This window comes from Drosophila gunungcola, unplaced genomic scaffold (genome assembly GCF_025200985.1).
Source record: "Drosophila gunungcola strain Sukarami unplaced genomic scaffold, Dgunungcola_SK_2 000114F, whole genome shotgun sequence".
NCBI lineage: Eukaryota > Metazoa > Arthropoda > Insecta > Diptera > Drosophilidae > Drosophila > Drosophila gunungcola.
Window position 1 is genome coordinate 84692 of NW_026453275.1, and position 14057 is coordinate 98748.

General features: G+C 48.6%; 1 protein-coding gene across 1 annotated transcript in view; it reads left to right on the plus strand.

The window, feature by feature from the left end:
• Positions 1-14057, plus strand: part of LOC128265354 (microtubule-associated protein futsch) — a 44845-nt gene that overhangs the window by 14073 nt on the left and 16715 nt on the right. The window contains 8 exon segments of the mRNA XM_053001308.1: positions 276-669; positions 1241-3382; positions 3503-3844; positions 4416-6923; positions 6926-8631; positions 8633-10208; positions 10271-10804; positions 10872-11011. Coding sequence (XP_052857268.1) covers positions 276-669; positions 1241-3382; positions 3503-3844; positions 4416-6923; positions 6926-8631; positions 8633-10208; positions 10271-10804; positions 10872-11011 — 9342 coding nt within the window.

The window sequence follows — 14057 nt, forward strand, 5'->3', positions numbered from 1 at the left end:
CATTTCCATAAAACAACAATTTTATTTAGCTTTCATAATACTTGAAACATAATAAGAAACTCACAAGACCCTTTTGCCCAATTATAATAACTCCTGAGAAAAATATACTTGACTAAAGAATAGTCAATTATAAATATATTTCCAGCAGCTGTGGATGACACCATTTAGTTTTAGACATAAGCTAACAGAGTTCAAATAAGTATTGTGAAAATATACAAATATACGAAAGTAAATATCTAGTTATTAACAGGTACTTCCTTTTCTAATCCTTTCAGTGGCAGCAGTCCGAGGACAGCGAACGCAAGAAGCAGATCCGATCGCATCTCTATAAGCTGCGCGAGTCGCGACTTTGCAACCTCTATAGGCACGAAACAGACCCAATGTCGGAGCCCAACGGAAACGGAAACGGACATGGCAACATGAACACGCTGGCCGGATACGCAGGCAAGGATCCGTTGGCCACCAGCCACGGGGATGCCCTGCTCGACCAGAACTTCCAGAGTCTCAAGTCGAAGGAGGTTCGCGATTCGACCAGTCCCACGCATGAGCTGCGATTCCACTCGATGACGCTCAGCCAGCCCAATACAACCGGATGGGATGTGCAGACCTCCTCGGAGGTCAGTCCCGATGGACGGGCCTATCGCACCGAAACTTTGGCCAAAACAGATGGTGAGTCCTGAGATCCTGAGAGGATTCTTTTTCTTTGGTGGTAGCTCCTTTTTGTCTGGCTAGCACCAAAGCTGGCCAAAAGAGACACTTGCTGGAAGTTCACTGACTGACTGGATTTAAATGGTTTAAACAATGCATAAATAAATACCTGATTTAAGAAAAAATTGTATTAGTAATTATATCAAATATGTTAGTTTTTGATGGTCTAGTTGAACGCAAAGTAAAAAAAAGTAAAGAAAAATAAAAAAAATTGTTGGGTTCCGTTGTAATGATACATACCTTTAGTCATAAATAGTAGATAATACATTAATGATTCATTGGGTTCCGTTGAAAATATACCTTAAGTCATAAATAGTAGAAAATGCATTTATGATTCTTTTGTCTTTAACGAAAACTACAAACCATACCAGTCAGTCGACAGAGTTTGCAGTAGTGTCCAACCAACCTAACCCCCCTGTCCCTTGTCGGTGAAGTTTTGTGTATAACCCAATTCTGTTTGTTCTGTATGTCCATGTCCACCACTCGACCTCCCACCCAACGACCTCCGAACACCCCGAACACACAATCGCAGGCGTGGAGAAGCTCAATGGTGGTGGCCTGGCCGAGTTCAAAGGTCGCAACGAGCAGCGCTCGAGTGCCTCGCACCAGGGCGATGACAAGAACTTTGTGAAACAGGCGTCGGATAGCTCGAAGACCCAGCTCCAAGAGACGGTGGTCTTTGGGGACGAGACCAGCGGTCGCACCGAGATGAAGATGAGCTCCACCTCCACCTCGTCCTCATCCAAGGTGGTGTCCTCCTCGTCCACCGTGGAATACGGCGATGAGCCGCGATATCTGCTGGACAGCCAGGAGAAGAAACTTCAGCAGCCGCAGCAGTCCCAGCACCAACGGGATTGGGAGCAGGATCAGAGGCGTCAGGAGCAGCGCATCCAGGAGCAAATGCAGCGACAGGAACAGCAGATCCGCCAGGAGCAGTTGCAGCGTCAGGAGGAATTCCAACGACACGAGCAAATCCAGCGCCAGGAGCAACAGCAGCGCCAGGAGGAGCGATTCTCGGAGAGCCGCGAGCAGAGCAACAGCACCCGGAATGTCCAGACCCAGCAGCATTACGAGGAGAACAAGCGCTATGTGGATATGGACAAGGCCTCGCCGGAATATCAACGTCATGTCCAACACCTGATGGAGCAGCCCGGCGAGATTATCTCCAATACGGTGGAGTATCCCAAGCCGAATGTCAAGATGATCACCACCGTTAAGCGGCTGCCGGACGGAACCATTGTCAAAAATAAGCGCTATGAGACGGAGCAGCTCACACCCAGCCAGACCACCCACAAGCAGACCAACAACCAAACCCAGAACCAGACCCACAATCAAACGCGCAATCAAACCCAAAACCAGCGACGTGCACAGGATGTACAGGATAGTCAAGTGCGCGATGTGGTGGACAATGTGGAGCAGAAGCATGTGACGGAGTCGCAGAGCTTCTCCTCGGTGAAGAAGTCCAGCCGCCGTTACTCCACGGAGACCACTTCGGAAACCGTGGAGGAGTACGATGATCGTGGCCAGCCCTTGTCCAGGGTGGTGCAGAAGGCACCGGCCCCCACACCTTCATATGCCCAGCCGCCGCCACACTCTCCACGTCAGTCACCGGCCAGTGACTTCAGTACCCACGGTTTCCCCTCGGTCCGTCCGAATAAGCCAACCCAGGAGTATGCCTCTCAGAGACCAGCCGCCGCTGGCGAAGAGGTGGTGGTGGTGCGTTCGGAGAAGAGCCGCCAGGTGAAACAGCATACCAGTTCGCAGCGCACCACCGAAACGGAGGTGCTGGGTGATGATTATCAGCAGCCCCAGAGGTCTCCACAGAAGTTGAGGGAGGCGCCATCACCTAGCTGGGAACAACCCACCACCCCGAGGCGTCAGCAGGTGGATGAGGATTTCAGCACCCATGGTTTTCCCTCGGTGCGAACAACCATCAACACCACAACAACTCGTCCTGATCAACCCGACGGCGAGACCTTGCACACTTCCAAGACGGTGAGTCGCAATCAGAGCGCCAATCGCAAGACGAACACGGAACGGATCATTGAGACGCAGGTGGAGCATCCACATGCCCACTCCACTCCCAGATCGGGAAGTCCACGTCGATCTCAGCCACGTGAGGATTACGGAAGCCAGGGTGTGTCTTCGCCTCGTGGACCAGCCGGCAAACCGAGCACCACTGGAGGTAGCACAACCACCAAGACCACCACCACCACCACTTCGGAGCCATTGACGCGGCGTCAGTTGCAAAAAGAGCGCGAGGTGGATGCCGCCCATCGGGCTTTTGCCGCCTCGCTACGAAGCAGTTCGCCGGCGGACAGCACCACCTCGGTGGGCTCGCACCACCAGACGCCGCGTTCGAGCGTCTCCTCGAATCGCACCTTCCGCCGGGAGATGCGTGAGGGCTCGCATGACAGCCAGGCGCCGTCGGAATCGAGCAGGATTAGCTCGACCACTGTGACCAGACACACGGGTGGCACCACCAGCAGCAGCACCACCAAGACCAAGACCACCAGGCCGGTGAAGAGTCCCAGCGAGCCGAGGTCGCCCACAACGAAAACAGGAGGAAATGTGATCACTACCACGACCACAACCACTAGCAGCACCACCAAGACCAGTCCCAGTCCAGCACCACCTTCACCCACTTCAGCACCAGCCAGTTCCGCACCACCAGGTACGAATTAGAGAACAAAAATTAAAGATTGAAAACTTCAATTAAAAAATGAAACCACATGACTATATGCTATATAAATATTGGAACTATGAACTATGTATATGAATGTATATCCTTCAGATAACAAGCTATCACAGTATACGTATACTACCACTAAGCCCGGCGATATATTCTCTCTGCCACCAACTACTCCTCCTACTATTAACAACGAACCAACACTAACCTCCACCACCACCAAAACAACAACAACCACCACCTCCAACAACCCGAAAAAATCTGCAAATGAAACCGCTACCGCTACCGCTACCGATACCGATACCGATTCCCAGCCGATCCGCAAGGTGAAGCTGAGCGCTAATGAGGCAATGGTGGTGGAAGAGGCACCCTGTGTGCGGCGTCAATATTACCAACTGGGAAACGAGGGGGAAAACCCCGAGACGAACGAGAGCTCAGGGACCCCTGGTAAGGCTTGATTTCAACCACTACCCGAAAATTGCCAAAATAAATTTAAAAATACAAAAAATCAAGAAACTCTGTACACCTAACTATGCTATCTATACTTCTTTATTTTTGGATTTTTTTGCAAATAAATATACTTGAAAACTGTTTACCAAAACCGCAACTCTGAAATGTTCAATGTTCCTATGTCTTGACCAAGCACCACACAAACTGAAATTGCACTGAATCACTGAAACTGGGAAGCCAACTGGGTTGCAGAATGAGAAAACGATCTGTGGCCCTAGCTACTCTACTACTCAAAGTCTAACATATTTTCCTCTCGAGCTTTCACTAATGGGTTTATTTGCCATTGCCTGAGACTGAGCTTGTGCCCGTGCCTGCCTAATCCTGTAGAAATTGTCTAACCTCAGTAGCTGAAGCTGCCAACTTAGTTGTAACTAATCCTAACCAATTAACAAGGGCTATGCCATGGTAGACACAACTTATGTACACCGTAGCACACACCGGTTGTAGAAGTATTCGAGATCACGTAGCGCCTTGCGTTCCCCAAGTCTTATGCCCTGATCCGTTGCAGCCGGCAAGAAGCCCCACCCAATGAGGAGGCTCCACGACGAACCGGAGCATCAGCCTCAGCTGAGGCGTAGCTCCAAGTCGCCCAGTGTGGAGCCACGTCCGGTGCAGCGGGAAACGACTTTCGAGGGTCGACGTATCTCCCAGCCGGATGATCAGCTCTCGATCGACGAGCTAATCCTCATTGAAGAGATGAGCGGAGCTCCGGACTTGCCCACGCGGCCTGAGAAGCCATCAGCTAGGGCTCAGAGTCCGCAGAAACCATCAACTAGGGCTCAGAGTCCGGGAAAACCATCAGCTAGGGCTCAGAGTCCCGAGAAGGGTCCTGGATTGCCACAGCCTAGGGCAACTCCCAGACAAAGTCCTGAAAAGGAGCAGCCAACCTTTAAGCAACCGGGTGAGGTGACGACTCCTAGCCAGATTGAAAAGCAGTTACCCCAGAGTCCTGGGAAGACTCCTGGGTGGACTCAGCCCCAAGTCTCACCACGACAAAGTCCTGAAAAGCAGTTGCCTCAAGTGCAAAGTCCCGAAAAGGCTCCTGGTGTTGGGCAGCCCAGTGTTTCTCCACGTCAGACTCCCGAGAAGCAAATACTCCTACCTACCCGTGTTTCACCACGGGAAAGTCCTGAGAAGCAGTTGCCCCAGGAGATTCCGGTGAAATCCCGTCAAAGTCCGGAAAAGGAACTTCCCAGCCAACAGAAACGAGAGGAGGAGATGTTCCGTAGCACCATTACCACTACACAAAAACGAACAACCAACAATTTAAACGAAGAATTCATAACGAACGAACGAGATAATCAGAATCAGCCGAACTATGAAAAGAAACCCCAGGCCACTGCAGGTAAAGATGAACCGATGAAAACGAAGCCGCAGGAAACCATTGAGAGTCCAGATGGTGGATTTATCTCTAAAGCAACTGAAGTTGAGACCCAGCCCGAAGAAAAAGAGGCTCCTACTTATCGCAAGAAGGGTTTGACTCGTCGTGAGACCTTCGAAGATCGATGCCGGCAAATTTTGGGCATGGAAGAAGATGGCGATACTCAGGGAAGTTATACTCAGCGCCCAAATGACGATCAGGAAACTGAGAATGTTACACACACAACCATAGAGACCATCCAAGTAAAAATTGAAGATTGCCCTGATGATGATGACGATGATACGCCCCGTCGCGTGACTGAGACATATGTGGTGCGTACACAGCCGACAATAAAGGTGGAGGAGGAGCTGCTTGTGGATGTTACAGAGCCAGAGGGTGTGGAGATTCTTACGACTCCCTCAAAAAAGGTACCCAAGGAAGGGGATGGCCCTAAGTATCCAAAGGAGCAGGAGATTCCTAGGATTCCCAAGGAGGAGCAAGAGATTCCTAGGAATCCCAACAAGGAGCAAGAGATTCCCAGGACTCCAAAGAAGGAGCAAACTCCTTCCTATGTCAATGAAGGAGAAACCCCCAGACATCCCAAGGACCTAGATAAGCCCATGTACCCAAAGGAGCAAAACAGTCCTAGATATCCGACGGATCCAGAAAATGTTGGGTATCCCAAGGAGAGCCCCAGGAATCCCAAAGAGGATGCCGAACCGATTAACATCAATGAAAAAGCCACCATTGTCATAAACAAACAGGGTTTCAAATCTCCAACCTGGTCTCCTTCTCCCAAAAGTAGGGCTCCAGAGAAGTCGCCTTCCCCTACTGCATCACCTTCTCTGTCTCCTGCTTTTGGGAGAAAAACTCCAACCAAGCTAGAGTCGAGCTTTGTGACCGAGAAAATAATCGATTGTCAAGAAAAAACTATGGTTGAGAAAATCAGGCAGAGGCCGCGAACTCCAAGTCCTACTACACCCAAAAAGGGTACGAAGCCAACCGAAAAGCTGCCTGAAAAAGAAACCGAAACCGAACCGGAACCCGAAAAGGACTCTGAGCCTGAAACGAAGACAAAGGCGACCGGTGTGTCCGTTACAAAAACTGAAACCGAACGTCGAAATTCGCGCACCACTAAAACAAAGCAACCTCTAACGTCCAAGGAGCCACAATCCAAGCTCCCCGCTGCGAAGAGTCCTCGCAAGGATTCGCTGACAGGTCGCAAGAGGGACAGTTTGGTGGAGGAGACACGAACTACCACAACTGCCACAACAGTTCGCCAGGTTCGTAAGCCCAACGATACTAATGGTTCACCCTCCATTAAGGACCGCCTTCGTTCTTCGCCGCGCAAGCAAAAAACATCTCCCCAGCAGACCCGAACACCCACTCCGGCACAATCACGAAACCCAGAAGACGACGTCGATGGAGACTCCACTTCTCCAGATGCCAGTCCGTCGAGGGTTAGTAATGAACGTCGTCGTTCTAGCAACATTTCCGTGCACACGGAGATCATCATAGATCATACGGCACCAAAATCCCCGAGAACGGAAAGGCGACCTCAAAATGCCACTAATAGCGCTCCCAGTCCAATAAGAAAACTTCCAGTAACGGAGCGCAAGGAATCGGCTCCCGTGCCCCGAGTAACTCGACGCGATAAACCGAGAAGGTCACGCGCTCAACCAGCGAGAATATCATTAAGATGGGCGGTACTAAGCCTCATCCCGAGATGAGTAGCCTGAAGCCAGGTGGAGAAAGAACTCGACCTAGTAAATGCTGCACTACCAAGACGATCAACTTAAGCGAGCAGCGAATCAATACAGCCACTGATATAGAGGGTGTGATCATTGACATTCAACAGGCAAAGAGCTCTAGGGAACCATCTCCGGATAGGATTATACCAACGCCCGTGCCCGCTGAGGTGGAAACGGGAAAGCCACGTTATCCGGATGTGGTGCAGGAGCCCGATGATGAGCCCCGTCGCAAGCCACAGGTCACAAATATACCCATTTTCGAGGAGGAATCTCAAACCTATGTGGGTTGTCAGATCTCGGAGTTGCGGAGCTCAAATGGGTTAGAGGTGGATATCCTGGACAATCCCACAGTGGAGGCTCCCAAGAGCCTGGACTATCCCGTTAATACTCCCGATACGGATGAAAGTCTATTGAGTGTTCACGAGAAAGTCTCCCGATTCACTCACTCCGCCGAAAAGGTAAAGCAACCGCGGGCTTCTGCCCCATTTAGCAGGGAGTTTGATACGCACGCCAAGATTCCTGAAAACGATGAGTGCCTGCTAAGCATTAACCAGAAGGTAGACAAGTTCCTGCGCACTGCCGAGAACGTAATCAGGCCTTCTTCCCTATCACCTCGACCGGAGATTGAGCGCCCTGGTCTGGAGGAGATCGATGAAGAGCTTCTTCGGGACGATTGCACCCTGAGCGTCTCCCAGAAAGTGCACAAGTTCATCGACACAGCCGAGAAGCTGGCACCTAGCATGCCCCAGAAATCACCACGCTTGGTGGCCAACATTGAGCGCCATATCTCTCGTCAGAGCGAGCCAGAGCGAGAGTTGGACGAGGAATCAGAACCAGAGCTGGATCGGGACTCAGATGTAGAGGATGGAGACCAAACCAGCCACCAGGAGACCGAAGAGGAGGTCAGTCAAACTGTGACTAAAAAGCAAACCATAAGGGAATTCAAACAGCAAACAAAGGAAACCAAGGATACACGAAGGGAATCCAAGGAAGAACCTGAAAAGGGACCCAAAAGAGTGCCCCAAAAAGAACCCCAAATGAGGCTCAAAGAAGAACCTGCCAAGGTACCCAAATATCAAGCAAAGCTACCACAAAAAGTATCACAATGGGAGCCTAAAAAGCAACCTCAAAAAGAGCCCAAGGTGCCTCAAAGAGATTCCCTTTGGGAACCCAAGAAGCAACCCCTAACTAAGCTCAAAGATGAACCTGACAAGTTGACTAAAAAAGAACTCAAGGTGCCACAAAAGGAACCCCAAATGAAGCTCAAAGAGGAACCTGAAACCAGAAAGGCTCCACAAAAGGAAATCCGCAGGGATACCCTAGAACATTCCGAAGAAGAACCAGAATTCTCTCCTGACGAAGAATTTGATGATGAGCCTCTCCCAATGACCAAGACACATACCACAGCCATCGAACTTAAGCGTCAGAAAGAAATCCTCAACCGTCCCTCGGTCTTTGGCCAACGCAATCCAGAACGCAAGCCCAGCTCTACGCCGTCACCAAATAAGTTGAATGGAAATCGCGGTCGTCCAAGTCCTAGCACCAGCTTGATAACTGAAGAGAAGAGATCGTACAAAAATCAGGTGACCAATGTGAACAAGCCGGGTTCGAGAAAAAAACACTCCATTGGCCATTTCAACTGTACACTCGCCGTCAAATAAGACAACGAGCATTTCCAAACGTATGGAGCAAATCAGTCAGCAGTCATGGGTAGTTCAAGATGTGGATGTGGACGTAGAGGTGGTGGGACCGGCACCACCTTCCCACATCAGCGAGAAGCCACAAGGAAAAAGCCCATCCCCAACGTCATCACGATCGCCATCGCGATCTCCCTCCCGATCGCCCAGTAGACGCACCTCCACCAATTTGAACACGACCACCACCACCACCACAACCACCACTGAGCACCGCCACCCGAGCACCACCAAATCAACCACTCCCAAACCGACTCCAACTAACCCTACCAAAGACGAACCCGAAATCACACCCATTGAATCTGTTACAGAAAAAAGCATCACCACCACTTACACGACGAACACCACTGGTCGAAATACGGCTAGCCGCAGAAATGTATTTGAGCCAGTGCCAGCCCAGGAGACTCCAGTGGATTCTGAGCCCACTGGACGTCGTCCCTCGTACATGGATCATACGAAGAGCTCACTGGAGCACATTCGACGCGATTCGCTGGAGATCAACAAGAGTCACTATTCCAGAAAGTCCTCTGTGGAGGATGATTCTCCGGCAGAGCCACGCAATCCCAACACATCCGTAAAGTTCGATGTGCCCAGGAAGATACCGTCGCGGGGTGGAGAAGAGCCCAGGAAGAGCTCCCTAAAAGGCAAAGATGAGGACTCCGACTTGGAGCTGGAGATCGAGGAGATCTTCGATCTACAGCGACTGGAGAAACTCTTGGAAACAGTGGCAAGCTATGAAATGCGTCGTCGCATTCGCGCCCAGATGCGTCTCATTCGCAAGAACATGATCAATGCGGGTACGACAACCACCATCACAACAATAACCACTACCACAAGTCCCGGAAAAGGTTCTCCGCTTCCCAAGAAGCGCGAGCAGAGTCCTGTGGGCAGTCCTGAAGCAAAGACCACTGGCAGTAGCCTCAAGGAAGTGCTCACCACCACGAGTCGCCGTCGAGTGGAGCAGGTGGACAGCGCCACCACAGCAGCAGCAGGAAAAAGCTCACCGCAGGGCAAACCGCCAGTAAAGCCAAGGGAAAGAAGTGCGAGTCCCGCCCAGAAACGGCGCAATAGTCCACCGGGAAAGCAATCACCCGGAGAGAGAAGCACCACCACAACCACCAAGATCACCACTAGTGGCACAACCCGCGGTGCTCCGAGTAAACTCGCTCAAGGACCCATTTGGGCAGATCGCTCTAAAGTGCTGAAGGGTCATGCGACCGTTCCACATCAAACAAATGGAAGTACTCCACGTAAAGGGTCCACCTCTAGCACCACTTCGAGCAGTGGAAAGATTACTCGCACATTGACCAGCTCCAGCACCACCACTAGCTCCAGTAGCACCACGAACGCACGCAGCAAGCAGCGCGAAGAGGACTCGATCACCTCCAGTTATGGAGTGGGACCCACGGACGAGAACGGATTGCCCCTATTCGGAATTCGGGCCCTTAAGAAGAAAGCCACGCCGCCGGTAGAGGAACCATGTGAGACCAAGCAAGGTGAGTGTGGAGATATACCTTCTCCAATATACAATCTAACACACATCTCTTTCTCTACCCAGAAATCACAGGCTATGTGATCGAGGAACAGTTCTACTCGGATAACAAGTCCCCGCCTCGTCACGAGCGCAAGGAGCTGATCTACTCCAGCAATGCTGACGAACTGGCTGCAATTAAGCAGCAACTTCACGATGAGGACGATAGCTCACCTCCGGAATTGGATGCCCGCGTGGTGCGTGAGTTCAAAAAGGTGGAAGCGCAGCAATCGCTACCGGATGATGCCAGATACGTGCGTCGAGGATCGGTTAAGGAGCTCAGCGAGAAGTTCATACGCAAAGAGTCCTCTTCATCCACCCACTCGACCCATTCGTCGACCGCCCAATCCGTGGTTAGGCATGAGGATGAGACCGAGGAGGATAGCGAGTCCAACGAAGTGTGCAGTGTGATCGAGGCACCTCAGATGCGTCAGAACCAGAGCCACACCAGTAGTACCACTCGATCGAGCAACACACGATCGTTCCTTAACAGCAGTGCCGATCAGCGTCAGGTGACAAGTGTGGACGATGTCCTCGAACGTATGCGAAATGCGGACAATGGTGAGATCGATAGAAACCCCTCTCAGTTTTTAGAATATTTCTATTGATATATATTAAAACTTTCCAGTGGAGGAGCCCGGAGATACAAGCGAGGATCGCGAGGCCCGTGCTCTGCTCAATAAATTCCTGGGCGCCAGTGTCATTATGCAGGGTGTGGAAAGCATGTTGCCGCCCACTGCCACGGGTCAGCGTCTAAACAGTCAAGGGGTGAGTAAGGAAAAGCACGTACATACATATGTAGTTTTGTTTACACTTATGTAAATAATTAAAATTTTCAAAAAATTTTTGTTTAAATGTGAAAAGCATTTATGTCCAATTTTTTTGGGCATGCTAAAAATGGCAGGCGAATATTTAAAGCAAGTATGGTTGGTACTCTGTCTGTCCCATAGCCGTGAAAAACTGACTTGCAAAGCTCTTTACCATATGTGGTTGCATTTCAGAAAACACCGTATTTTATTACAGTTTTCCCAGCACTTGTTGCACGATTTAAGCACTCTTTGTTGTTGCAAGTGCCATGCAAGCATAACCTAACCTCAATGATGCGCTCAAGCACGTGCACGTGCTCGATTAACCGTTAACAGAGCGCGTGCTCTCGCTTCCCCTCGTCCCGATCCACCCGCTCTCTTTCCTTTTGTGAGTCTGGTGTGCAACAACCGTTGCTCTCTCCCCACCTTTCACCCGTCCCGCTCGCACTTGTGCAATTGAGACTTTGGGGCATGGTGTGCCGTGTGCGTGATGCGATGTGCGAAGAGATGCGCATTATGCTCGGCTGGTCAGAAAGCCACAAATACAGTGGAGGCAGAAAAATAGTTCTTTAAATTTGTATTTATTTTTATTTTTACCTGGGGTCAAATTAAAAAGTTGCATTTAAATATTTGAATTACGTAAGCACTTTTTTCGAGTTTTAGCCTTTATAAATAAGAAGAAAGCATATTATGTTTATTGTCATTTAGTCTCTTACATTTTTTTTGTTAGGAATATGCTTATGAAAAACTAATTACGTGAGTCAAATAATAGTGACTTTTCGGAAAAAAAATAATTTTTGTCATACAAAAACAATTTCTTTTAATTAAATTAAACAATTTTTTGCTTACCATTAACAGCCAACAATTGGGGCTGGAACTTTAATCAATAAAAATTACTGTAAAATCGCTTATGTCATGGTGCTATTAATAAAATTAGCATAGATTGCGAAAAATGCTATTTTTTCTACCGCTGCTGTGCAACGGGCATTAGCAGAGGCTGCGGCATAGGCAGAGGCAGCGACGCTGGCAGAGGCAGAAGCAGCGCATCTCGGCATCGAGATCGAAATTGTCAGTAGAAACTCAGAGGCGGCATCGATCACTTCACTTGTGCGAAGAACCACGGGCAAATCAGCTGAGCAAAAATAATAATAAAAGAGTGTCAAGCGAACCACTTGTGTTAACAAAAAAATAAATCAAAGGAAAAAGAAAGAAAGAAGAGTAATAATAAGCAATAGAAGCGCATTACAAAAGACAAGTTTTGTAAATTTTTTTACTGTGCAGTTCTGTTATTTTGTTATCGTTATATGGTGAACGAACGCGAGTGTCCATATTTGGTCTAACAGCAACATCCCGAGAATCACGAGCAACATCAAAAACAGGGGGCAGAAGAAGCGCAGAGCAAAGCGTAAGTTTTATGTCACTTGTGGGGCAAGATGCAACAAAATGCGGTGGTGAGGGGGCGGGGAGGTGAGAGGGCAAATACTTTTGTCAATTATTTTTAGTGCGCATAATTTGCTGGCAAAACGAAGCATTCCTGTCAAGACACCTCAAAAAAATGCACCTGAAAGGCGACGACACCGCCACAGCACTATAACATATACAAATAATATATACATACATATGTATGCATATGTATATGTATATTTCTTTTTGAAAGATCTATATCCACCGATACATATAGCTATTTATACATGCATATACTAAGAAGTCTGCCGAGATACAGACACGCTCATCTTCCCAGCTATAGAGCAAATAAATAAATAAATACATTTAAAAACAGAGCAGAGAGCAGGAGGAGCGATGAGGATGCATGAATGAGAGCGTCAAGCGTACGGAAAATTTCGACAAAAATAGCTCCAACGACGGGCACTATTTTTACGGACTATACGGACTATACGGACTATTCAGACTATTCGGACTATACGGACTATGTTGGAGCATTTTTGGGCAACACAATATGGTCGAAGGAGGAGCGACAGGAGGGGCAGGAGGGGGCGGTGGGCATTTTGGGATGGTGCATGTGCAGCGGACTCAGGCATCTGATGTTCCCGTTTCCTCCACTTGAGTGAACCAAATACCGATTCCCACCGCTATACTCGTATTCCCCACAACCGATGCTACAAATTTTCATAGATATCTGCGATATCGGACGAAGCTTTGTACATATATTTAAAAACAAAAAAGGCATAATACCAATATTAATAACATATCCTGCAATCAAATAACAAGGTTCTCCCTTTTTTCGACTGCTTCTTTTTATAATATGCACCCGTAGAAAATGTCCTATTTTTATAGAATTTATATTTAACTTCAAAGAATTTTTTGAATTGCAAATTTCGAATGTTTAGGTACCAAAATAAACGTTTTGGTCGTAGAGTTTTGTAGTTCTTTAAGGAACTTGATAGACAAAGAGACGTAAGTTGAATATAATTTATGGAACTTAAAGTCTTTTATTAGTATCTACAAAATATAAAAACTTTTGTACATAACGATTAAATTAATATCAAAATTGGCCAACTATAGTTGGCATATAAACATTTTATAGAATTAGTACATTATGGTCTATTCTATTTTCGGAAACCCTTAATATATAATTAATTTAAATGATTTGTCATATTTTCGCCACTTAAAGTTGGGCTTGCTGATGTACACTTTACAATGCAAACTCCACGGATCCCCGCCGATTCCAGCCAATCGAACTGGAACGTAGAGAAATGCCGTTTCTGTTTGCCATTTTCAGGTGTGCTGTGCTGCTGCCCCTGTACTTAGTTGAGCGTAACATGCAGCGGCAAATCCTCAAACGCCGCCTCTGCCTCTGCCTCCCGAGTCCCCCAAGCCCCTAAAGTCCCCCTTTACCAGCTCAGCTCACCAACTCTGCGTTCGGTGATTAAGCATCGCCTGCTGGAGCTGCTGCAAGTGCTCAGAGTTGGGGAGCCGGTTTCCATTATGCCCGTATCACACTAAGTTGAAAATATGGCCTTAAAATACTAGCAAACATTAACCACTTC